This window comes from Macaca nemestrina, chromosome 20 (genome assembly GCF_043159975.1).
Source record: "Macaca nemestrina isolate mMacNem1 chromosome 20, mMacNem.hap1, whole genome shotgun sequence".
Lineage (NCBI taxonomy): Eukaryota > Metazoa > Chordata > Mammalia > Primates > Cercopithecidae > Macaca > Macaca nemestrina.
Window position 1 is genome coordinate 42,194,052 of NC_092144.1, and position 26,242 is coordinate 42,220,293.

General features: G+C 44.2%; 1 protein-coding gene across 7 annotated transcripts in view; it reads left to right on the forward strand.

The window, feature by feature from the left end:
• The window catches only part of LOC105495592 (tudor domain containing 12), a 107,967-nt gene that overhangs the window by 66,141 nt on the left and 15,584 nt on the right, over window positions 1-26,242 (forward strand). For 5 of the 7 annotated variants that reach the window (XM_071085971.1, XM_071085970.1, XM_071085974.1 and 2 more), the window contains 14 exons: window positions 2,846-2,906; window positions 3,270-3,374; window positions 6,957-7,142; window positions 10,327-10,483; window positions 10,900-11,027; window positions 12,724-12,915; window positions 13,215-13,343; window positions 14,293-14,407; window positions 15,041-15,174; window positions 15,320-15,540; window positions 19,990-20,089; window positions 22,885-23,069; window positions 23,988-24,198; window positions 25,089-25,181. In XM_071085971.1, coding sequence (XP_070942072.1) covers window positions 2,846-2,906; window positions 3,270-3,374; window positions 6,957-7,142; window positions 10,327-10,483; window positions 10,900-11,027; window positions 12,724-12,915; window positions 13,215-13,343; window positions 14,293-14,407; window positions 15,041-15,174; window positions 15,320-15,540; window positions 19,990-20,089; window positions 22,885-23,069; window positions 23,988-24,198; window positions 25,089-25,181 — 2,017 coding nt within the window. Of the gene's footprint in view, window positions 1-2,845; window positions 2,907-2,988; window positions 3,125-3,269; window positions 3,375-6,956; window positions 7,143-10,326; window positions 10,484-10,899; window positions 11,028-12,723; window positions 12,916-13,214; window positions 13,344-14,292; window positions 14,408-15,040; window positions 15,175-15,319; window positions 15,541-19,989; window positions 20,090-22,884; window positions 23,070-23,987; window positions 24,199-25,088; window positions 25,182-26,242 lie in introns of those variants that run through there. The other 2 variants (XM_071085973.1, XM_071085976.1) reach the window with 2 other exon arrangements.

Genomic DNA, 26,242 nt, shown 5'->3' on the forward strand with positions numbered 1-26,242 from the left:
GACCAAGCTCCCTTGTCCCAGGTGGATCGCAGACTGCTGTGCTAGCAGCGAGCAAGGCTCCATGGGCGCTCCAGGCATAGGAGGGAATCTCCTTGTCTGCTGGCTGTGAAGATTGTGGGAAAAGCACAGTATTTGGGCAGGAGTGTACTGCTCCTCCAGGTATAGTCACTCATGGCTTCCCTTGGCTAGGAAAGGGAAATCCCCCAACCCCTTGTGCTTCCCGGGTGGGGTGACACCCCACCCTGCTTTGGCTCACCCTCCATGGGCTGCACCCACTGTCCAACCAGTCCCAGTGAGATGAAGCAGGTACCTCAGTTGGAAATGCAGAAATCACCCGTCTTCTCCATCGATCTCGCTGAGAGCTGCAGCCTGGAGCTGTTCCTATTTGGCCATCTTGGAAGTGCCTGCTCTTTTTTAAATCTCTTTTACTTTTCTTTCTGTTTTTTTTTTCTCTGAAACGCAGTCTCGCACTGTCGCCCAGGCTGGCGTGCAGTGGTGCGATGTCAGCTCACTGCAACTTCTGTCTCCTGGGTTCAAGTGATTCTCCTGCCTCAGTTGGGGATTACAGGTGCCCACCACCACACCCGACTAATTTTTATGTTTTTAGTAGAGACAGGGTTTCATTATATTGGCCAGGCTGGTCTCAAACTCCTGACCTCAAGTGATCTGCCTCCCTCAGCCTCCCAAAAGGCTGGGATTATAGGTGTGAGCCACTGCATCCAGCCTGCTTTGCTTTTTGGAATGTTTTTACAATTTTGTCCTCTACTCATTTTGTTGAGTTTTTTATTTCTAATAGCACATTTTTAATTTGCAAGGGTTTACCTTTTGTTCTCTTTCCTTTTTCTGATCATGTCCTGTCTTTGTTTCACATATATGATAATTTCTCTCATTTCTCTAAGGAGACTAATGATTTTGGTGGGGGAGTTTTCTTCTCCCTACACTGTTTCTTTTTCTTGCAGGGTGCATTACTCGGTTTTTAAGGTTGGAGGCTTTCCTTAGACGTCATGCGGTCCTCGATTGTCTGCCCATATTTCAACGTAGAGGCCCAGTGAGCTGGTGAGGGTCTCTGAGTGTACCAAGCCTGTGAGCTGTGGGTCTCACAGGGGAGCGAGCTGCTGTGAGTGCAGGGACCTCTGAATTCCGTCCAGATGCCCAAGGGAAGGCTTCTCCTGTCTCTGGCCCCCGGGGCTAAAGACCTGCCTGTGTCCTGGGAGCTCAGTGGAAGGCACAGGCTGGGTCTTACTGTCCTGTGTGTGCTTAGCCTCCCTCTTTTCAGTTCAGTACCTTGGTTTGCAGCTAGGCCTACAGCCCCCAGTCCTGAAAGCTCTGCTTCATCCTCTCCAGAGAATCAGCCCCTGGGCTTCCTAGGGTTTGGGGTGAGTGGCAGTCTGGTGTGGAGCAGTGTAAGGTGATGCAGAGGCTCCCCCCTCTGCCACACTGCTGCAGCCAGGGAGCCTGCCCCTAATTCCTCAGCTTTCTGAAGGTTGTTCTCTGCAGATAGGGTCAGGCCTCCCGTGGCTGGCTCAGATTCAACTATCTTGGGGCTGTTACCAGTTTGTCCATCTGTTTTTTAGCTTCTAACATTCTGTTCTGGAATATTGTCTCTAAAACATAGCTTTTTTGAGATATGATTCATGTACCCTTTTTTCAAGCGTACAATTCAGTGATTTTTAGTGTATTCACAGAGTTTGCAACCACACAAGTCCATATCCATTAGCGTTCACTCTCCATTTTCCTCCCTCCACATCCTTTGGCAGCCAGCAGTCTGCTTTCAGTCTCTCTGGGTTTGCCTGTTCAGGACATTTCATATGGATGGGATCATATGGTGTGTGGGCCTTGGTGATGCTGGTTTCACTGCACACAGTGTTTCCAAGGCTCACCTCTGCCATATCATAAATGAGCACAGCATGCCTTTTCATGGCCGATTTATATTCCATCGCGTGCATGGAGTACATTTCATGTACCCATTCATCAGCTGATGACAGTTGAGTCTTGTGGCTTTTGCATTTAAAAATCCATTTACATGGCCAGGCGCAGTGGCTCACACCTGTAATCCCAACACTTTGGGAAGCCAAGGCGGATGGGTCACCTGAGGTCAGGAGTTCAAGACTAGCCTGGCCAACATGGTGAAACCCGTCTCTACTAAAAATACAGAAATTAGCTGGGTGTGGTGGTGGATGCCTGTAATCCCAGCTACTCAGGAGGCTGAGGCAGGAGAATCTCTTGAACCTGGGAGGTGGAGGTTGCAGTGAGCTGAGATTGTGCCACTGTACTCCAGCCTGAGTAACAAGAGCGAAACTCCATCTCAAAAAAAAAAAAAAAGAAAAGAAAAGAAAAATACATTTACAGGAATGGGGCTTTAGGAAGGAGTGCAGTTTGCCATGTGTGTAACCCACCATCTTTATCCTGGAGTCCCCGGACATCTGTGGCTTGTGACTTCTTTGTGACTGCCACTGACCTTACCCACATTGGGGTTGGGCTGGATCTAGAGGAAAGCAGTTTCAGATTTCTTCTCCTCTCAACAGAGGTGATTGTGGACAAGTCCTATCTGGTCTTGTTTTCTCATCCATAAAATAAAGATAGTAAAGTACACTAGTGGCTCCTGAGCTCGGCTGGGGCCCCTCAGATACTCTCACGGGGACCTGGGTGGCAAGGTTGTGGCAGCACAGGTACCACAGCCCTCATGCCTCATAAACCAAGCAGAACAGAACAGGCAGCGGTTGTACAGCTGAGCTTGGGCTGTGCAGTCCCTGCTCTCTCTTATCAAGGAAGAACTAAAAGAATAGCTCAACTGAGGAAACAGAAATACCTTTTTCTTCACATTCTTCTTTTAACTATCTTACAGATTACTGCAGTTTTTAAATCCTGATCCTCTGAGAGCTGACGGAATCTCTGATCTCCAGCAGGTATTACAGGCCCTTAAAAAAGTAAAATAAAAAGAGAGAAAAAACTGTTTATTCTTTAAATCCTTCTCCTTCCTCCCTCCAGAACTGAGATTAGAAGAGAAACTCCTTAGATGGGGGACTTTACCTGAAGACATCCTTTTAGAAACAATCGAATGGATTGTTGCTTCTGAGAAATTGTTCCTTGTTTTTTGGATAATAAACAGTCTCCCTTTTAGTAGTGGTGGTTTTTGGTTTTTTTGTTTGTTTGTTTAAGTAAGCATATATACCCAGGTGTTTACATTGAAATCTGTATTTTCTTCATTTCCATGAAGTTGCTGACGCCTCAGGGCAGAGCCTGGTTGTCTGATGCACACGTTCTCTCAGTTGCAGAAGCTGAAGGGCCTGCGGCCCCCTGTGGCAGTGCTCCGAAACAAGATTGAGCCCTGCTTAACCATTGACTCGTCGCCGCTGTCAGCAGACCTGAAGAAGGTAAAAGAACTCTAAAACTGAATTTATCAAGAATGCCAGCTTTTTTCTAATAGAGAAGGATTTTGAAACAAATGGTTCTACGGTTGCATTGTATAATTTCTTTGCTTTTGAAATTATCTTTTCATTTGAGATTACAGGCATGAGCCACCACACCTGGCCTAATCTCTCATTTATTCTTAAATCCAGGTTAGCTTCTTAGAAGTGAGTGAATGAGTGTTTTGTGAGGCAGCTGCTGTGTAACCGTGAGCCCCTTCTGCAGTCAGGTTTCCAGGATGCCCGTGGACAGGGCTGTGGGAGGAGCAGCAGGCCACCAGGGCAGTTGTAATGCACTCCCCAACCGTTCTTTTCAAAATTGTCTCACACACCTCTGGTTTCATTTAGAAAATTGATCATACATGTTTATCTACCTTTTTCCTGATTTAAAAAAGTTTAAAAAAACTTTTTTTAAGATAGGAAGATAAAACGACCGGGACAAATGGTGTGAGAGAGAAGTGGGCAGATTCCACAGTCTTAGAAGATGAAAGCAGGAGACTGAGTGTGGCTGCCTCTGCAGGGAAGGAGCACTTTGCAAGGGGAGCATGAACCGCCAGCTCTGTCTCCTAAGCACCCACAGCCAGCTTGTATTGTTCTCAGCAGCAAGGTTGGAGGCTCTTTTTGGAGAAACTTAAATGGCCCTAGAGAAATGACCTTCAGATGATGCTATTTGTAATTCTCCCACGAACAGGACCTACTTGCTGCTGTGTCTTCCTGCAGTGAGGTGACACTTGTGATGACAAGAGTCCCCAGAGCCTCCAGTTGGGCATTAGTGTCTTGCTCTCCACCATGAACAGACATCAGGGATCATGGAAATTTCACCTTAAAAAAAAAACCTTCACCTTAAAAAAAAAAAAAAAAAAGACCAGGCTGGGTGCACTGGCTCACACCTGTAATCCCAGCACTTTGGGAGGCCAAGGCAGGCAGATCATCTAAGGTCAGGAGTTTGAGACCAGCCTGGCCAACATGGTGAAACCCCGTCTCTACTAAAAATACAAAAATTAGCCAGGCGTGGTAGTACATGCCTGTAGTCCCAGCTACTTGGGAGGCTGAGGCAGGAGAATCGCCTGAACCCAGGAGGCAGAGGTTGCAATGCGCCAAGATTGTACCACTAAACTCCAGCCTGGGCAACAGAGCGAGACTCTGTCTCAAAAAAACAAAACAAAACAAACCCTCAAGGAAACAAACAATGCAGTTGAGTAACAGAAAATGTTAGAGAATAAATATCCCCAGAGAGAATAAATATACCCAGAGAGAAGATGTTGCATCCATAACAGCTTACTGTTAAAGGGATGCAATGTCTTCTCTCTGGGGATATTTAAAATAGGATATTTTAAAAAGGAACAGGCAGAGAAAAAGGTTCTTGGAAATTCAAAATATAGAAAAATGTAAAAATCACTAGTATGTTTGAGATATAAAGGAGAAGCTAACTATCAGAAAGTAGAGAAAAAAGGCAAACAAATGGAAATAGCAGGAAAAATTTTTGAGGGTCAGTTTGAGGTCCAGTATCTGAAAATGGGATTTCTAGGAAGAATGAAGGAAGATGGTAGGAAATTTTCTGAAGATTAACATAGGAACATTTTCTGGAACTAATGGACAAGAATTTCCAGATTAGGAGGTCCTACCCATCATAGGCCCAGAACACCTGCTGAAGAAAGAGATTAGAAATGTTCTTCTGAAGCATATAAGTTAAGGGAATCTAAAGATTATGAAGGCTTCAAGAGAGATGAAACCGGTCCTACACACTGGACCAGGAATCAGAATGGCTTCAGATGTCTCCAGAATGCACCAGATGAGCACTGATGTCAAAATTCTGATGAGGTCGGGCGCGGTGGCTCATGCCTTTAATCCTAGCACTTTGGGAGGCAGAGGCGCTGATTGCCTGAGCTCAGGAGTTCGAGACCAGCCTGGGCAACATGGTGAAATCCTGTCTCTACTAAAATACAAAAAATTAGCTGGGTGTGGTGGTGCCTGCCTGTAGTCCCAGTCGCTTGGGAGGCTGAGACATGAGAATCTCTTGAACCTGGGACGCAGAGGTTGCAGTGAGCCAAGATCGTGCCACTGCACACAAGCCTGGGCACAGAATGAGACTCTATCTCCAAAAATAATAATAATAATAATAACAACAATTATTATTATTCTGATGGAAAGCTCTTTGGAACCAGAGGTCCATCCTCAAACTGTGGATGGAGTATGAGGGTAGAATGAAGACATTTGCAGACACACACAGTCTTAAAAAAATGTACTTCCCTTCTACCCTTTGTCAAGAAGATATTAAAATATGTTCTCTACCAAAACAAAGAAGTAACCCGAGAAAGATGACCACATGAGTTTGCAGACAAAGGGTGATGGTGAAGGATGATCCCAGGATAGTTGCTGAATACCAGGTGTAGAGCATGGTCAGTCCTGACTGCAGCTAGGGCTCAGGACTCGAGAGGACCTCACAGAGCTCATGGTGCCGATGAGCTCCGCCATTTGGAAGATCCTTTCCATGTGGGTGGAGAACTCTGTTGGAACATTTGGGTTTCAGTGACAGTTACATAGAAAAATAAGCAAATAAAAGTCTATCTTTTAAAAAAGCTTTATAAGTGAAGCTGATGGACTGGCAGCTTATTAGGATAATGAGGAGGAAAAGCCGCATCTTTGATCCAGTGAACTTTAAGTTCTTGTCAATGGGCCGTCTGTTGGATACTTTTAATTTAGAAAATTAAAGCAAGAATTTTTTTTTTTTTTTTTTTTGAGATGGAGTTTCACTCTTGTTCCCCAGGCTGGAGTGCAATGGCGTGGCTCAGCTCACCGCAGCCTCTTTCTCCTGAGTTCAAGTCATTCTCCTGCCTCAGCCTCCTGTGTAGCTAGGATTACAGGTGCCTGCCACCACACCCAGCTAATTTTCTATTTTTAGTAGAGACAGGGTTTCTCCATGTTGGTCGGGCTGGTCTTGAACCCCAACCTCAGGTGATCCGCTCGCCTTGGTCTCCTAAAGTGCAGGGATTACAATGTGAGCCACCGTGCCCAGCCTTTTTTTTTTTTTCTTTTTTTTTTTGAGATGGAGTCTCGCTCTGTCACCCAGGCTGGAGTGCAGTGGCGCAATCTCCGCTCATGGCGTCCTCTCCCTCCTGTGTTCAAGTGATTCTCCTGTCTCAGCCTCTGGAGTAGCTGGGATAATAGGCGTGCACCACCACACGCAGCTAATTTTTATATTTTTGGTAGAAATGGGGTTTCACCATGTTGGCCAGGCTGGTCTCAGAACTCCTGACTACAGATGATTCACCTGCCTCAGCCTCCCAAAGTGCTGGGATAACAGGCATGAGCCACCACGCCTGGCCTAGCAAGAATCTTTTAATGGAAGTCTTAATAGGAGAAAAAGCAAGAGTCTTTTAACAGGAGGTTGGTACTGAGAAAAGATTTGGGGAAACTTAACAAGTTAGGGCTTGGAAAATACTGGGTTTGGCAATGTATAGTGCTTTTTGGAGTGAAATGAGCCATGCAATGGAGTTTTTGTTTGTTTTCTCTACCTTATTTTGGTTTTTGATTGTTTCTGTTTTGTAGGCTCTTCAAAGAAATAAGTTTCCGGGCCCCAGCCACACTGAGTCTTACTCTTGGCCTCCCATAGCACGTGGCTGTGATGTGGTTGTCATTTCTCACTGTGAAAGCAACCCTTTGCTCTACCTCCTACCAGTATTGACAATATTGCAAACAGGGGCCTGCTACAAGTCATTACCAAGTAGAAATGGAGTAAGTCAAAGACAGTTTTGCCTCACAACCAAATGGGTTAAATATTTATTTTAAAATTATACACCTCACCTTTGGGGAAGGTCATCCGTTACTCAGTTTGGTTTTCAAACTTCCAGGCCAGAAACTGTCCTATGGGAGAGTGTCCTTTCCCCATTCCAGTTACTGATGCTCTCACACTGATTCTCACCTGGAGCCTCTAGTTGTGGGCCATTGGCTGAAGCTCTTAGAAATGGATGTTGAGGCCGGGCACGGTGGCTCATGCCTGTAATCGCAGTACTTTGAGAGGCTAAGGTGGGTGGATCGCCTAAGGTCAGGAGTTCGAGACCAGCCTGGCTGACGTGGTGAAACCCATCTCTACTAAAAACATAAAAATTAGGTGGGTATGGTGGCGTGTCTGTAATCCCAGCTACTTTGGAGGCTGAGGCAGGAGAATCACTTGAACCTGGGAGGTGGAAGTTGCAGTGAGCTGAGATTGTACCATTGTACTCCAGTCTGGACAACAAGAGCGAAACTCTCTCAGAAAAAAAAAAAAAAAAGAAATGGATATCAAGTGTCTAAAACGCTGTCACGGACCTGAGTCTATCTAACCATCACAGCAGCAGCATGAGATGGGCAGGCCATGCATTGTTCTCACCATTTCACGGAGGAGAAAATGAGGCTCAGGAAGAGTTACTGCGGTAAATTTCCCCCTAACAGGGCTAGGAGTGGGGTTGAAGTCTGAGCTTCCGCTGCCTTGTCCCGTGCTCTGTCAGTCATTTCCTAGCTCCCCACCCTGCTTCATAATCCTCCTTAACTTTTCCCATGTGGGAAAACCTCAGAATGACTATTAAGTATGTTCTAGCATTGCTATAAATATCTGAGGCTGAGTAATTTATAAAGAAGAGAGGCTTAACTGGCTCATGGTTCTGCAGGCTGGAGTGGAAGCATGATGCTGGCATCTGCTCGGCTTCTGCGGAAGCCTCAGGAAACTCACAATCGTGGCAGAAGTCTAAGGGGGAGCAGGTGTGACACATGGCTGGAGCAGGAGCAGGAGAGATGGAGGTGCCACATACCTTTAAACACTAGATCTCAGAAGAACAGCACCAAGAGGACAGTGCTAACCCATTCGTGAGACACTGCCCCCATGATCCAATCACTCCCCACCAGCCCCCACCTCCAATACTGGGGATTACATTTAACATGAGATTTGGGCGGGGATGCAGAGCTAAACCGTGTCACCGAGAAAGAGGTGATGGGAAAGAGAGGAGCGGCGTAAAGGTAAACGATGTGGGGCATGGCCCTGTGCTGCTGGGTCGCGGCTGTTAGGAGCCTGATGGGTGTGGAACCTGCATCTCGGGGCCTGGCACTGAGGATGCTCCAGATAGGGCTCCACCAGTGAAAAACAGCAGTAAGGAGACATAGGGTTGCAGTTAGAAAAGATACTAGCTCATTTTTCTAACCATGCCATGCAGTTTTATGATTTCCCTTTAGAAAGTTGCATCTGTTGGCCGGGCGCGGTGGCTCACGCCTGTAATCTTTGGGAGGCCGAGGCAGGTGGATCACAAAGGTTGAGATTGAGACTATCCTGGCCAACATGATGAAACCCCGTCTCTACTAAAAATACAAAAATTAGCTGGATGTGGTGGCACATGCCTGTAGTTACAGCTACTTGAGAGGCTGAGGCAGGAGAGTCGCTTGAACCCAGGAGGTGGAGGTTGCAGTGAGCCAAGATCGCGCCATTGCACTGCAGCCTGGGCAAGAAGAGCGAAACTCCATCTCAAAAAAAAAAAAAAAAAAAAAAAGTTGCATCTGTTATTTTGAATTGATTTAATCAAATTAATGGATATGTTTCTGTCTCCCAATTTACTTAGCAGTAGACTAATGAAAAGCAACTGATGAAGAAGTCGCTTATGTTGAGGCCGAACCCTGGCTCAGGGCAGAAAGGGATGTCCAGGTCTCGTCCCTGTGGCCCCCAGCTTTCTCCACACCTCCATGGTCAGCCTGCTTTCAGGCCTGTGCCTGGAAGCTGGGCCCACCTGGATCTGTGTGAATGAAAGAGGATCCTCAGCTTGTCTTCGGTTACTGGAGGGTGTGTGTCCAGGAAGGTGTCTGGCAGGCAGTGCAGCTTCAGGAGTTACCTGTGGGCTTGCAGAGGGCAGGTTTCAGAAGATAGTCTCCTAAGGAAGAGGGGTTAGTCGTCTTTTTTTTTTTTTGAGATAGAGTCTTATTCTGTCACCCAGGCTGGAGTGCAGTGGTGCCATCTCAGCTCACTGCAACCTCTGCCTCCTCAGTTCCAGCAATTCTCCTGTCTCAGCCTCCTGAGTAGCTGGGACTACAGGCACACACTACCAAGCCCGGCTAATTTTTGTATTTTTAGTAGAGATGGGATTTCACCATATTGGTCGGGCTGGTCTCGAACTCCTGACCTCAGGTGATCCACCTCAGTCTCCCAAACTGCTGGGATTACAGGCGTGAGCCACTACACCCAGCCAGGGTTCGTCTTTTTTAAGGCCCCTTTCAAGAGGCATTTAGTTCATTCTAGTGCTTAGGATCCGTGCAGGGGATCTGGAGCCAGACTGCCTGGGTTCAAATCCTATTGCTACCATGTATTAGCCATGCAGCCTTGGGTGACTGACTTCACCTCTCTGTGCCTCAAATTCCTCACCTATGAAATGAAGCAGTAGGCCGAGGCGGGCGGATCACAAGGTCAGGAGATCGAGACCACAGTGAAACCCCGTCTCTACTAAAAATACAAAAAATTAGCCGGGCGCGGTGGCGGGCGCCTGTAGTCCTAGCTACTCAGGAGGCTGAGGCAGGAGAATGGCATGAACCCAGGAGGCGGAGCTTGCAGTGAGCCGAGATCGCGCCACTGCACTCCAGCATGGGCAACAGCGTGAGACTCTGTCTCAAAAAAAAAAAAAAAAAAGAAATGAAGCAGTGATAGCCTCTGCCGCATAAGAGCATCTTAAAAGCCAAATGAATGAATACTTGTGAAGTGCTTCGTTGAGACTCTCAGAAAATATGATTCAATGTGTCTAAATCTGTTTTAATGAATTATATCATCACTTTTCCGACCTGTGTGATGATTATAGCAGAAACTTACAGGGTGCTGCTTCTGTGCAAGGATATGTTCTTGATGTTTCACATGTGGATGCTGAATTCCTAACTACTGTCTGGAGTCATTTGAATTTGTCTGTCTTCGCAGCCTCTTGCAGTCATTGTGTGCCCTGGGTGGAAGAAGGCCCAATTTATTTTTGAATTATTGGGAGAATATAGTATGTCCTCCAGGCCTCTTCATCCTGTGCTATTAACAATCGGGCTCCATAAAGAGGAAGCCAAAAATACGAAGCTTCCAAGGGGCTGTAAGTATCCTTTTCAAACAGCTATAAAAGTGAAAGTATCCTTTTCACTGTCTTCCCTACAGAAGACAGTAGAGCCTGGCCAGGCGGGCCTGGGTCCACAGTGACACGGCTTGTGTGACAACACACTCACAGTCACTAGTCCAGACCTACTTCGCAGCTCCCAACGGTATCGATTACAAAGGCTTGATCTTGACTTACATCTGCTTCACTGAGAAAACTATGTCATTTCATTCATTTATCACTTTTTCACTCAACACTTAAACTGTTAGATGCTGGGCATATGGGATTGACTAGGACAGAAGCAGTGTTTTACTTCATTAGAAGGCATTTCTAAAAAGTATGTGGACTCTTAGCAGAGGAAATCTTAGAAAAACCTGTGGAAAATTGAAAATGTTCACTTTTTCCTTTAAATGCAGGTGATGTGATTGTTACGACCCCATACAGCCTGCTGAGGCTTCTCGCCTGTCAGAGCCTGCTGTTCCTCAGGCTCTGCCACCTGATCCTGGATGAGGTGGAGGTGCTCTTCTTGGAAGCTAATGAACAGGTGAGCGTGGCTTAAGGTCTTCACCACTCAGAAGAGAGGTGTGATTAACATGCTAACTGACAGCAGGAAGGAGGAAAAGTGTCTGGTTGGGGAATACCTTGGTTAATCTAAACAAATTTTATGCTTTAACTTCTATAATTAAGAAGAAAGAATTGTTATCTGAAATTTCCTTCCCAATGTTAGAGTTCCTTCTGAAGTGCAAACATTCTTTCCCAGAGATTTCCTAAGATAGTTAAAATTTTTCTGATTACGGAAGTAATGATTTTTAAGACATGGAGAAGAGCACTTGAAAAACGCAGCCCCCAGAGCCATAGTCTCAGAAGGAATCCCTCTTACTATTTTGGAGTATTTGCTTCTTTTTCTTTGAATTCTTGTGTTTGTTGATACATATAGTTAATAACATCAGGGGCTTGTTTTACAGGCCATTTTGTAGCCTGCATTGTGCAGGGCATGGCAGCGTAAGGGACACTGCCTCCTGTTCCACAGCCTGGTGGTTACTGGCCATACAGTATGCAGTTCTTTGGACATCACAGAATTTGTTTTAAAACTGTCTTAATTTTGGACATTCAACATAATTTGTATATGTGTGTGGCTACAGAACATGCATGTTTTTTGCACCTGTTTCCTTTAGGATGAATTCCTAAGAGGGGTTTCATGGGTCATAGGCTTTGAGCTCTTGTAAGGCTTTTCTTGGAAGCAGTGTCACATGATCATCAATGGCATGCACTTGGAAGTAATGATGGCCTCAGTTTCCAGTTCAGGCTTTGTTACTGATGATGGGGCTGTGCAGGGTTCCCGAACTCCTCTGAAGTCTCAGGTTCTGATTTTTGTAAAACAGGTATCTAGGCATACTGCTCTGTGCAGCGTCCTTTCTGAAAGCATGACCTGATGTGCACTCCTGTCAGCCATGTGCCAGGCTATCCACACCACTGCCAGAGCAGGCTTGGCCCAGCTTTCTCTTCCAGTCTAACTGGCCAACAGTGGGATCTTGTCAGCCTAATTTATATTTCCTTGATTACTTTTTAGGTTGAACATTAATTTGTATTGATCATTTGTATTCACTCTGAGTTGCTTGTTCATTTCCTTTTCTTATTTTCTGTTGGTAGGATCATCTTTTGCTAATCAGTTTTTAGAAGTTTTTATGCAAGAACATTAATCTCTTATTAGTTTGTTATGCATGTTTACCAAGATGTTGCTTGTGCTTCAGTTTTGTTTATAATGGAGATTGTAGGATATTTGTTGACTTTAAACTTGACATTTTCTCCTATTTAGTTTTTGCCTTTTTTTTTTCTAAGACTGAGTCCCACCCACTGGAGTGCAATGGTGCAATCTTGGCTCACTGCAACCTCCTCCTCCCGGGTTCAGGCAATTCTTGTGCCTCAGCCTTCCAAGTAGCTGGGATTACAGGTGCCTACCACCATGCCCAGCTAATTTTTTGTATCTTTAGTAGAGACGAGGTTTTACCGTGTTGGCCAAGCTGGTCTCGAACTCCTGACCTCATGATACACCTGCCTCAGCCTCCCAAAGTGCTGGGATTACAGGTGTGAGCCACCACACCCAGCCTTTTCCTTTTATTTTTGAAAGACTTTCCCCACTCTGAGAACAGAAAATATATGATCCCTAACGTTTTATGTTCTGTCACACTAGTTCCTACTCTTTTGAAATAAAAATGAAATTAATTATACTAATTTTTCAGATGTTTGCTATATTAGATAACTTTAAAAAAAATATTGAAGTTGAAGAAAGGGAATCTGCACCACATCAGATTGTTGCAGTTGGAGTTCATTGGAACAAACATATAGAACATCTCATCAAAGAGTTCATGAATGATCCCTACATTGTGATCACAGCCATGGAAGAGGCTGCTCTCTATGGCAATGTCCAACAGGTAATTCTGTGTGTGTGTGTGTGTGTGTGTGTGTGTGTGTGTGTGTGTGTGTGTGTGTGTGTGTTGGTGGGGGGCTGATGAACATAAGCAAGTAACTTTTACTTCATGGCTTACTATTAAACAATTACAACTTTGATTTCATATATAAATTATGAGTGAAATACAATTGTAGTTGAATATTTAAATATTTATTGATCTCCTATACATTCTTTTCTATTAAAATCCCAACACCTATGGAAAGTGGCTCTGGAGCATCTAGCATATTAAAAAGTCACATTGTTTCTGTGCTTCATTACCAGGTAGTACATCTTTGCCTAGAATGTGAAAAGACTTCTACTTTACTCCAAGCTCTTGATTTCATTCCAAGTCAGGCACAAAAGACCTTGATCTTCACCTGCTCTGTAGCTGAAACGGAAGTAGTGTGTAAGGTGAGCCCATCTCCATATAAAAAATGTTCCGTTTGTTTCAACTGGTTGAATCTCAAGTCATCACAAAATTACTGGGGTAGTCGACTGTGTGGCAGGGAAGTACAGTTTTACAAGTTTAACAACAATCAGAAGAGGAGGTGGGGTCTGCTCACAGAACATGGAGGCTGAGGCCTGGTGCTGGGGAGGAACCAGGTGGGTGGGCAGGGCCTTTCCCCTGCAGCAGCATTCCTCAGGGCAGGGCAGTTTTGTCTTGGTGGAGTATTAAAAGTATCAATTTACAGACATGAGAACATCTTCTGTACCCTCTGTTTATGAAGATTGAGGTGGCTCATGCCTGAATCCTAGCCCTTTGAGAGGCTGAGGTAGGAAGATGGCTTGAAGCCAGGAGTTCAAGACCAGCCTGGGCAACATAGTGAGACCCTGTCTCAAAAAAAAAAAAGAAGAAGATTGAGAAGATAACAGTAAAAGATATCATATAGCCAAAAAACAAATAAATTGGCTAAAGATTTATTCAGTTTTATTTTGTACATATTAGTGGTAAAACGTAGAAATGAAGCCAACTACCAAATAGTTAATAGTACATCTACCTTTCTGCAACAGTGAGCTAGAAGTATAGTTACATGATACTGTGGTCAACAAGGACTTTCTATCTGTTGTGTCTGTGTGTATGTGTGTGTGTATACAAGTATAGCTGTGTTATTTTAAAAGGAAGCAAAATAGTTTTAGCAAAAGATTCCTTGTTTCACTTGAGCAAGAGTTTAGACAAAAACAACTGAATTTTGGAAATATATTTCAGTTTATAATCATCTCATTCTTAAGAATTATGGGATCAGTGAGGTAGTGCCCTCAGAAATCATTTAAATTGCTTTACATTGACAATTATTGATGGAACAATTGGCTTCCAGCCTATATCCTGACTGTGGCCTGGCCTCTTTCGTTTCATCTTTAGGTAGTAGAAAGCAATTCAATATTTTGCTTGAAGATGCATAAAGAGATGATTTTTAACTTACAAAATGTTTTAGAACAGTGGAAGAAGTTAAGTTCTGGCTCTCAAATTATATTAGGTAAGTGTTTTAATTTCTATTTCTATTTTGTGAAGGCTGAGCTAGGAATCCTATCTTTCATTCATTTATGTATCTCGTCTCCAGATTTCTCATTATTCCCCAGGTTTACTAAGAGTTTATTAGCAGTGTTAACTGGGTTTCACCGTGTTAGCCAGGATGTTAATTTCAAAATGAAAAATTAACCTCCACTAAGATTTTGATGTTGAGGTAAATTTCTCATGTCAGTGGGCAGCCACCATTATATAATATATATGATCATATATATTATGATAGTGAGCCTCAAGCTATATATATATATATATACACACACACACACATATATATATAGTCATGCATGATTGCTAAATTTAATATTAAAAATATAAAAGTCAACATGTATAGAATAAGTGAAAAATATATGGGCCACTGGATTTGTGATAAGAGACATTTTTCAGGCTAAAAAGGAGACCACTTTTCTCTGGAATTTAAGCACTGGGCTGTGGCATTTTGGGGAAAAATGGGGAAGAAGTTTCTTTGCATCCAAAAAGTAAAATGTGATACGGAAATCTACCACAGTGTGGCTGCGGGAACTGCTGGTTAAAGTATGTGTGGTAACTCCAGCGCATGTGACATTGTCAGACTCTCTCTCTGCAGCCCTCACGGACGACTGCGTCCCACTCTTGGCCATCACCGATGCCACGTGTGTAATTCACTTCAGCTTCCCTGCCTCACCGAAAGTGTTTGGTGGACGCCTGTATTGCATGTCTGATCATTTTCACGCAGAACAGGTTTGGTGAATTTTTATTCTCTTCCATATTCTACTGGCATCTTCTGTGTCATGATAAGCTCAGAGTTCACAAGGTTTCCTCAGTCAGACTGGGATATAGATGATCCACCCCCAATTTTCAGGGTTTATTCACCCCCAATTTTCAGGGTTCTCCTGCAGAACAGGGAGATAAGAAAGCCAAATCTGTCTTGCTGCTGACGGAGAAAGATGCGAGCCACGCAGTGGGCATCCTGCGCTACTTGGAGCGAGCGGACGCCAAGGTCCCCGCAGAGCTGTACGAGTTCACCGCAGGAGTTCTGGAAGCCAAAGAGGATAAGAAAGCCGGAAGACTTCTTTGTCCGTATCTGAAGGCTTTTGGTTTTTGCAAGTAAGCCAGTGATTTGTTTCTAATTAAACTGATGTATAACCTGCAGTAAAGTGCACAACTGGTGCAATGTGGTGAATTGTCATGTATCTGTAGAAGCCACCACCCACTCTGAGGGAGCAGCCCGGGGGTTCCCTCGCACTCTTCCCCACGTGCCCTCCCCTCTGCAGGATTGTCAGTGTTGATTAATTTTGCTTGGTTTTGAACTCCATAGAAATGGCATCGTGGTATGTTCTCTTTCGTGTCTGGCTTCTTTCTCTCAGCCTCGTGTCTGTGACTTTCGTCTGTGTTGTTGTGTGTATCTGTGGTTTGTTTTGTAGCTCAGTGTTCTGTTGTATGACTGTATCACAGTGTGTGTATCCATTCTCCTGTTCATGGGCCTGTGGGTGGTTTCCACTATCAGGCTAAGATGTTTGAAGCTGTTAGGAGCACTCTTGGCCATGTCTTTTGTAGAAATGTGCACCCATTTCTCTTGGGTGCTCTGGAGTACAAGTGGCAGGTCATGGGGTAGGCATGCGTTTAACTCTTCCAAAGCATCTGGCCATTTTCTGGTCTGGTCAGTACTGTCTGAGAGAGCCTGAGTTGTCCCCTACCCTCACCAGCACTTAATGTTGGTAGGGGTGGAGTGGTAAACCATTGTGATGTTAATTTGCATTTCCCTAATGATTAATGAAGTTGAATATCTTTTCATAGGCTTGTGGGACAGTTGGCCATCCTCTTTTTGTGAAGTGCCTGTTGAGGTCTTTTGACCGGTTTTTACAGGGAGTGTTTATTTTTTTTCTCTTGGTTTGTGGGGGAAGTAGCTTATATATACCCAACATAAGTACTTTGTGTGATATGTGCACTGAGAATGTCTCCTCCAAGTTGTGGCTTGCATTTTCACTCTTAATACTCTGCTGATGATGAACAGGCATTTTAAATTTTGTTGAAGTTTTTTGGTTTTTGGTTTTTGTTTTTTGAGATGGCATTTCACTCTGTCGCCCAGGCTGGAGTGCAGTGGCGCCATCTTGGCTTACTGCAAGCTCCGCCTCCCAGGTTCACGCCATCCTCCTGCTTCAACCTCCCAAGTTGGCTAATTTTTTTGTATTTTTAATAGAAACGGGGTTTCACCATGTTAGCCAGGATGGTTTTGATCTCCTGACCTCGTGATCTGCCTGCCTTGACCTCCCAAAGTGCTGGGATTATAGGCGTGAGCCACCGTGCCCAGCCTGATGAAGTATTTTCAGATTACTTTTTTGTGTGCTTATAGGAAATATTTACCTATCTCGGCCAGGTGCAGTGGCTCATGCCTGTAATCCCAGCACTTTGGGAGGCTGAGACAGGCAGATCATGAGGTCAAGAGATGGAGACCATCCTGGTCAACATGGTGAAACCCCTTCTCTACTAAAAAAGTACAAAAATTAGCTGGGCGTGGTGGTGTGTACCTCTAGTCCCAGCTACTCAGGAGGCTGAGGCAGGAGAATCACTTGAACCCTGGAGGCAGAGGTTGCAGTGAGCCAAGATCACGCCATTGCACTCCAGCCTGGAGACAGAGCAAAATTCTGTCTCAAAAAAAAAAAAAAAGAAAAAAAAATAGCTGGGTGTGGTGGCACACACCTGTAATCAGCTACATAGGAGGCTGAGGCAGGAGAATCACTTGAACCTGGGAAGCGGAGGTTGCAGTGAGCCAAGTTCACACCACTGCACTCCAGACTGGGTGACAGAGTGAGAGATTGTGCCGCTGCATTCTAGCCTGGACCACGAGTGAGATTCCATCTCAAAAAAAAAAAAAAAATTGTCTATTTCAAGGTCATGAAGGCACTCTCCTGTATTTCTAGAAGCTTTGTAGTTTTAGCTTTCACAGTTACACTTATAATTCATATTAAATTAGTTTGTATGTATGACCACGTATGGTGGCTCGCACCTATAGTCCCAGTGCTTTGGGAGGCTGAAGTGGGAGGATCACTTGAGCTCAGGAGTTCCAAGACCAGCCTGGGCAACACACGGAGACCTGGTCTCTTTAAAAAAATAATAATAATAATAATATATATATATGTGTGTGTGTGTGTATATATACACACGTATATGTGTATATGTATATATATGTGTATATGTGTGTGTGTATATTTATATATGTGTGTACATATATGTGTGTGTATATATTTATACACACACACATATACACGCCAGCTGTGGTGGCACATGCCTGTAGTCCCAGCTACTCAGGAGCCTGGGGTAGGAGGATCGCTTGAGCCTGGGAAGTCAAGGATTCAGTGAGCTGTGATTGTGCCACTGCACTTCAGCCTGGGCGATAGAATGAGACCCTATGTCCAAAAAAAAGAAAAAAGAAAAAAAATTATATGTGTAATGTGAAATCTGGGGCAAGGTTTGATTTTTTCCATATAAATAATGGTTTGCTCCAGCATCGTTTATTTAAAATATCATTTGGTTCTCACTGCGTGAATGCATTTGCCATAAGCCAGGTGATGGTATATGTGGTCCATTTTTGGACTCTCTTCTGTTACATTGGCCTATTGGTCTAACTTTATACCAGTACTACACTTTCTCATAGCAAGTCTTAGGAGCTGGTGTACGAGTCCTCCAGCTTTGGTCCTCACCAAGGTTGTTTGACTATTTTAAATCCATTGCACCTCCACATACATTTTATTTTTTGTATCTTTTTTTTTCTTTTTGAGATGGAGTATCGCTCTGTCACCCAGGCTGGAGTGCAGTGGCGCAATCTCGGCTCACTGCAGCCTCCGCCTTCTGGGTTCAAACAGTTCTCCTGCCTCAGCTTCCTGAGTAGCTGGGACTACAGGCATGTGCCACCATGCCCAGTTAATTTTTGTATTTTCAGTAGAGACAGGGTTTCACCATGTTGGCCAGGCTAATCTCAAACTCCTGACCTCAGCTGATCCACCTGCCTCAGCCTCCCAAAGTGCTGGGATTACAGGTTTGAGCCACCCCACCTGGCCTCCGTGTATATTTTAGAATGAGCCTATTAGTTTCTTCAGAAACCTTGTGGAATTTTGCTAGGGACTACATTGATTGTGTTGATCAGCTTGGAGAGCATGGGTACCTTGACAGTCATGGGGCTTCTCTGCCTGATCCAGACACACCACCACTGCTTGATACACAGACAGCTGAGGCTGGGACATGGGTGTCTGATACGTAGCTGCTGGATTAAATTTAAAGATAACTGTTGACATTAACGTTTTTGAATTATGGTACATTAAATGTGTTACTAGCAACACTTCTATTTATGCTTAAAGAAGACCGACTTTTTTTTTTTTTTTTTTTTTTTTTCCTCTAAGACAGTCTCTGGCTCTGTCAGTCAGGCTGGAGTGCAATGACATGATCTCAGCTCGCTGAAACCGCCTTCCGGGTTCAAGCAGTTCTTGTGCCTCAGCCTCCTGAGTAGCTGGGATCACAGGTGTGCACCACCACACCTGGCTAATTTTTGTATTTTTAGTAGAGATGGGGTTCGCCATATTGGCCAAGCTGGTCTCAAATCCCTCACCTCAAGTGATCCGCCCACCTCAGCCTCCCAAAGTGTTGGGATTACAGGCATGAGCCACCATCCCCAGCCAAATATTGACTTTATTTGTTTATTTATTTATTTAGAGATGGAGTCTTGCTCTGTCACCCAGGCTGGGGTACAGTGGCACCATCTTGGCTCACTGCAACCTCTGCCTCCTGGGTTCAAGCGATTCTCCTGCATCAGCCTCCTGAGTAGCTGGGACTGTAAGTAGGCGCCCGCCATGATGCCCAGCTAATTTTTGTATTTTTAGTAGAGTTAGGGTTTCGCCATGTTGACCAGGCTGGTCTCGAGCTCCTGACCTCAGGTGATTTGCCTGTCTTGGCCTCCCAAAGTGCTGGGATTACAGGCACAAACCACAGTGCTCAGCCTCAAATATTGACTTTTAAAACGACAATTTCAACTTTTTCTCAGTGTGGAAACAGCATTGTAGTTAAGGAATGGCTTCTGGGTTAGAGGTCGATTGGCTTTTGTTGTGTATTATGGCAATGTATTTGTAATTCAGTCTTTATTTTGAAAATATATTTTGTCCATTTACATAATGCATTTTAGAATGTCTAGAGAAATAGGGTGGGAGGAGATCTCTTGAGCCCAGGAGTTAAGACGCTGTGGTGAGACATGATCTTGCCACTGCACTCCAGCCTGGGCAGCAGAGTGAGACCAAACTCTTAAAAAAAAATAAAAAAAGTTTGCTGGAGAAATAATGAAGTAACTTACTGAGTTTATTCAGTGTTAATTAAAATGTAAAATCCATTTGTACTTATTTATATATTATTAATGTCATCTGAAATATTTAATGTGGTTATTCAATTTTTAGGGTGTTTGGAATAAAAGTTCTCTGATTTAGGTTGCAGATTAATTTTCTGAAGAAAGCATTAAAATTCACATTAACAATTATTACTTATTTATGGTAAATCTAGTCATTTCATTTTCAGAGACAAGAGGATCTGTCCTGACCGACACCGTATTAATCCAGAAACGGACATGCCCAGGAAACTGTCCAGCCAAGCCCTACCTTCATTTGGATACATTAAAGTAGGTTCGGTTAAAGATCCTTGTGTCCTCTGACGAATGGTCATGTTAATAAACGTGTTTTATTTGTTAAGCAGGATCTTAGTAGATGTAATGATGTCTTCCAGTGATCAATATTAACATACCACCATTAATCCAACCAGAGGCATGCGTCCTTACAAGGCGCCTTATTTCAGGGCCCCAGCTTATTTATAAGCCAAGATCAAATTCAGTAATGGATGACAGTTTAAGGATTTTTTTTTCAATTATATTTTCAGAAAATGTTTCTATTTGGGGGCCATTAAAAATAATGCAGTGACTGGACACAGTGGCTCCCACCTGTAATCTCATCATTTTGGGAGACTGAGGCAGGCAGATCACTTGAGGCCAGGAGTTCAAGACCAGCCTGGGCAACATAGCGAGACCTTGTCTCTACAAACAAATTTTAAAAATAATAATAATAATAATACAGTGATTACATGAATCTTTTCAAGACATTCGTGATAATTTCTTTGAGGAAAATTCTGTAATAAGATGCAGAGAATTGCCAAGTTAAGGATTTTTTTTATTTTCTTTCAAATCCCTTTTTATTAATTTCTTCATTTCTTTTTGAGCATACAGTTTCTCTCCCTTTCACCTGTTTCCCTTAGGGCAGTGTCTTTTGTGTTAATTTCCTAGGCAGCTGTAAAAGATTACCACCGAGTTAGTGACTTAAAGCCACACACATTTCTTCTGTCATGTTCCTGGATGCCAGAGTCCAACATCAGGGTGTCAGCAGGGCTGTGCCCCTCTACAGCCTCCAGAAGGTGACCTGGCCTGTGGCTCGCCCAGCGTCCTTGTGTCTCAGCTGGCAGCCACTGTAGCTCTCTCTCTACCTGCATCTTCACATGACCTCCTTTTCTCTGTGCCCCTTATAAAGCATGTTTCATTGGAGGGAGGGCCCACCTGGATAACCCAGAGCCATTTCCTGGTCTGCAGATTTCACTACCTGTGCAAAGACCCTGTTTTCAAGTCAGGTCAAAGTCACAGTGACCTTGGGGGTTAGGACATGGACATACCTCTTTTGGGAGAGTCACCATCCAACCCACTACAGTTTTCATTATTGAATGTTTTAAAAAAAATTTCTAACTCTTTCCTGCGTTCTGTCACCTCATTTCTAAGTTGTTGTAATTCTGATCTGTTACTCTTTTATACATGTATTGTTTTCTTAGTTAACAAACTAAATGCAGTGTTTCTTGAAGGTTATAGTTTTAATCTGTTTGTGGATGTATCTTTCTTTTTTTTTTTTTTTTTTTTTGAGACGGAGTCTTGCTCTGTCGCCCAGGCTGGAGTGCTCACTGCAAGCTCCGCCTCCTGGGTTTACGCCATTCTCCTGCCTCAGCCTCCCGAGTAGCTGGGACTACATTAGCTGGGACTACAGGCGCCCGCCACCTCGCCCGGCTAGTTTTTTGTATTTTTTTTTTTTTTTAGTAGAGACGGGGTTTCACCGTGTTAGCCAGGATGGTCTTGATCTCCTGACCTCGTGATCCGCCCGTCTCGGCCTCCCAAAGTGCTAGGATTGCAGGCTTGAGCCACCATGCCCAGCTGGATGTATCTTTCTAACAGGTTTCATTGTCTGTAGGGATGGTTCTTCTGCTCTTTATTCTCTTTTTAATTATTTTATTTTTATATATTATTATACATTTTGTTATTTTATGATGACTTCATATCTGATTTAACCTTGTTACTTTGCTGCTGCTCGTTTTTGGATAGAATTTGTTTTCTTGACATTTTGGAGGAGGTGTGGGTCAGGGTAACTTTTCTGATTTCACAGAGTTCCCATTTCTGTTGTTTATGTACTGTATAAAATGAATATGGTGATGTAGTGTCTAAGATTTCTGAGATTCCCTGGCCCTGTTCCCCTCCTGAACTCTTACCTGGTTTTCTCTTCTTTCATCCCTCTTGTCCCTGAAGGGACAGTGTAGAGATTTTGCAGGGGCTCCAGCCTTCACCCACTGTGGAGGCAGGTGAAGCCTTCCAGGCTCGCTTATCACACTGGCTGAGCCTGTTTCCAGGGAGGGCCTCTTGCCTCTTCTAGGGCTCTCTGTTCTCAGGTCTGTTGCTTCCCTCTGTTTCCTCCCGCACAGGCACAGACACTGGTGCCTGTGGGTGTCGCCAGCCCGGCCCTCTCCCCCGTCCTGCCAAGTGTCTACTTCTCACTCCTGGCATCTGCTCTGGGCAGCTAGGGCTCCCTGCCTTCATGCAGAGTGTCTCTGCCCTCTGCACACTAACTTCTTTCTCACACGCTGGTCCCCGTGCCTACTCTAACCTGTGAAGGGCTGTCTTCTCCAGCACACGCAAGCTGTGGCCTCTCTGTCCACTTCTGGATTGCCGAGGGTCCCTGTAGGACACAGTTTCATCCCTGCAACCCTGGAAGCTGGTAAACAGTATGCTCGTAATAAGATGTGTCTTGTTACCTGAAAAAAGATTGGAAGGTCTCAAGAGACAGCAATGCTATTTTAAGAAGAATTTCTATAAAAGTGCAGTTAGAAGGTAAACAAAGGAACACTTATACCTAATAATGAAGATTTAAAATAATGAAATTTGCAAAATAAAAAAATCTTCCATTAGATTTAAAGTGAAACTCTAATTCTTTGTGACTATGTGAGGTATTGGTTTTGCCTTGCCTTTTTGGCTAGCTTCCTAGTTTATTTCTAAATCCACGTTGCTAAGCTTTGGTTTCTTAGGTTGGGTACTGATTTCTGCAGATACAGGGAGTGTGTACATCTCCAGTTTAGACTAAGTTTGTTTCCTGGTCATGTTTACTATGTATGTTTCAGATAATACCTTTTTACATTTTGAATGCAACAAATTACTTTGGCCGTATAATTGATAAACACATGGATCTTTATGCAACTCTCAATGCTGAAATGAATGAGTATTTTAAGGATTCTAATAAAACAACTGTGGAAAAGGTGGAGAAGTTTGGATTGTATGGATTAGCAGAAAAAACGCTTTTTCACAGGTAACATATCTGTTTATTTCACCTGTAAAGTTTTGAAGCATGCGATAACTAAATGGTATTGAGTTCCTATTTTCACCTCTGTCCATTTGAGTGTGTATGTGAGCCTGGTGACAGCGGGGTTTTACCCCCAGATCTGCTCCAGTTCTTCGTGGGAAACTCTTCCCCAGGCTCCTGAGCGTGGTGACACCGTGACCCGTTGAGCCATCACTGTGTGCAACATACACATACATCTTTAACTCACTTAATTCTTGCCAAGTTCCTATCAAGTGTGCATCATTCCCTTTCTACAGATAAGAAAACAGCCTTGGCAATGTTACGAACGTGGTGTCAGGTCAACTCGATACCTGGCATAGTTCGTTCCAACCTGGTCAGTCTGAATCACATGCTTGTTTGCACCCACTTCCCTTAAATCGACACCTGGCGCCACCTGGTGATAACCTTGAATTCAGAAACTTTGAAACTTGACAGGTGACGTCGCTCATGCCTGTAATCCCAGCACTGTGGGAGGCTGAGGTGAATGGTTTGCTTAAGCCCAGGAGGTCGAGGCTGCACTGAGCTATGATCATGCCACTGCACTCCAGTCTGGGCCACAGAGCAAGACCTTGTCTCTACAAAAAACAAACAAACAAAAAAGACAAAAAGAAAAAAACTTTGTGACTTTAATTTGCTATGTTAATTTTTATTATGTTGTTAGATAAAAGGATTTACTCTTATTCAAAAGTACATGTTTTTATACCTATGTATACTTTAACAAATCCACCACTTGAATTACTGAAGGCCTTAGTTTTTATTTCTAGTATAGAGTAAAATCATGGCGTTTCGGAGTCTTTTTATATGTTTTCCATTTCATGGTGATTTGAGGCAAAGACAGTCCTTTCTGGAATCTCTGTGTTGAACCAATGCCTTGTTGCTCTCCAGGGTTCAGGTGTTGGAAGTGAGCCAAAAAGAAGACGCCTGGGCCCTGGATGACATCCTCGTAGAGTTCATTGACGAAGGCAGGACAGGACTTGTCACAAGAGACCAGCTGCTATATCTCCCAGAACATTTCCACGCGCTTCCCCCGCAGGCTGTGGAGTTTATTGTCTGTAGGGTGAAACCTGCAGACAATGAAATGGAATGGAATCCGAAGGTGGGTTATTTTGGCTTTTTATCTAGTGTTGACTTTTAGAATGTATTTAACCCAGAATATAGACAGGTCCTGCCTGTTGTGTTCCTCCTTGAGAGGAAACGGCCATGGCCAGGCGTGGTGACTCACACCTGTAATCCTTGGGAGCCCAAGATGGGAGGATTGCTTGAGCCTAGGAGTTCAAGACCAGCCTGGACAACGTTGTGAGACCCCATCTCTAAAAAAAAAAAATTAAAAATTAACCAAGTGTGGTGGTGCGTGTCTGTGGTCTCAGCTACTGGGGAGGCTGAAGAAGGAGGATTGCTGGGGCCCTCAAGGCTGCAGCGAGCTATGATTATGCCACTGCACTCCAGCCTGGGTGGTGGAGAGAGATCCTGTGTCAAAGAAAAAAAGAAGGAAAGAAAACAACAGCCATTTACTCAGGGAGGGGTACACAAAAGACCAGGCCCTCAGCTCCAGTGTCACTGGCTGCAAGGCCGCTCCATTGCAGTGACAGCCTCAGAGCAGGAGGAACAACTTTCACTTCACTTTCATTGAGCTTTCAAAGAAACAGGCATCTGTGCTTTAAAGACAGACTGGCAGGTGATGGAGGAGATGGGGCACGCATGACCACAGAGGGAAATGTACAGTGTTGGGTCCCAAAGGCACAGACCCTGCCTTGAGCTCTGGGAACTCACTAGTAAGAGACCATGGGCGAGTTCCTTTCCACATCTGCCTCACTAAACTCTGCTATTAGCCTTGTGGATGAAAGGGGGTGGTGACCTCTGTGACCTCATAGCGTTACTGTGAGGCTCAAATGAAATACATGGAATATTTTGCAAACTGTATGGTGTATACAAAATAAGGTATTTTGTTGAAGCCTCACCTAAAATAATGTTAAGTGCTTTTTTCAGGTTACTAGGTACATCCATCATAAAATTGTTGGAAAATTGCATGTTGCAAAAGTGATCCTGGCTTTGGGAAATACAGTTTGGATTGATCCAATGGTAAGTATGCATTTTTCTTAAAAATAAATCTGTTTGAATGGGCCACTAAAATTATCCAGATTATTCTAAGCTGTCACTTGAATGACTGCTGCACAGAAACGGTGACTTATTTGGGGCTCTGTTAAGGAGAGGTGTTTTTCATGTTATTTGGGTCATGAATTGGGTTGTGGGTTTAGTTTTTGTTCAGGGGAACATTTTACATTGTAACCCCAGCACACATGTGCATTGCGTATGTGAGGCACATGGACACACACACATGCAGCTGAACAAAGCTTTGTGAGGACTCCACGTGACATTCTCTGATGCTGACAGTTTCTAACTTGCCCATTCCCCACGCACTTACTGAGCACCTGCCACGTGCCAGGAGCAGTGCTGGGCACTGGGTTCCCTCTGGGAGCAAAGCACACGAAGCCCCCATCCTGCAGAGCAGCCCCTCAACCGGCCTCTGTGTCTCTCCACGGCTGCTGACACCACCCTCCCTGCTTGTTCCCCAAGAGCTCCACTCCACTCACAGTTCTGCTGTGTTAGACTTAAATCTTGTTATGAATACTTACAAGATTTAACAGAGTCAGTTTATAAAAACTTTTGCTGAAAGTTATTTTTATGAGGTTGGAAAAGTTTTAACATGTTAAAAGGGGAATTTGGATGTAAGGTTTAAGACTAAGCAGAAAATGGTTTTCAGAAGAGAAAATATGGATTACAAATGCAGGTAAATGACGAGATTTGGGCATCTTAGTTGATGCTGTGATATTATTGTGTTTGTTTTTTGTTGGGGGGAGAAAAGCAGAAATTTTATTAAGTGGAGATTTAAAAGAGATTGAAGTAAAGAAAAAAAACCACCCGGTGGATGTGTCCACACTGCAGTGCGTGTGGCAGTGCTCACGGCAGCCAGAGGGAAACAGACCTGCCCTCACTGTCTCCACCTGCTCCTGCTCCCACCCAGTTTGAGCAGAGAGAGGCTCCTCCACACATTCCCCGGTGGGCACACATTCCTGGGAAGAGGCCCCAGGCAAGGCAGGCCTGGAGCACCCTCCACCCTCACCATGGAAGGGACGGCCCCT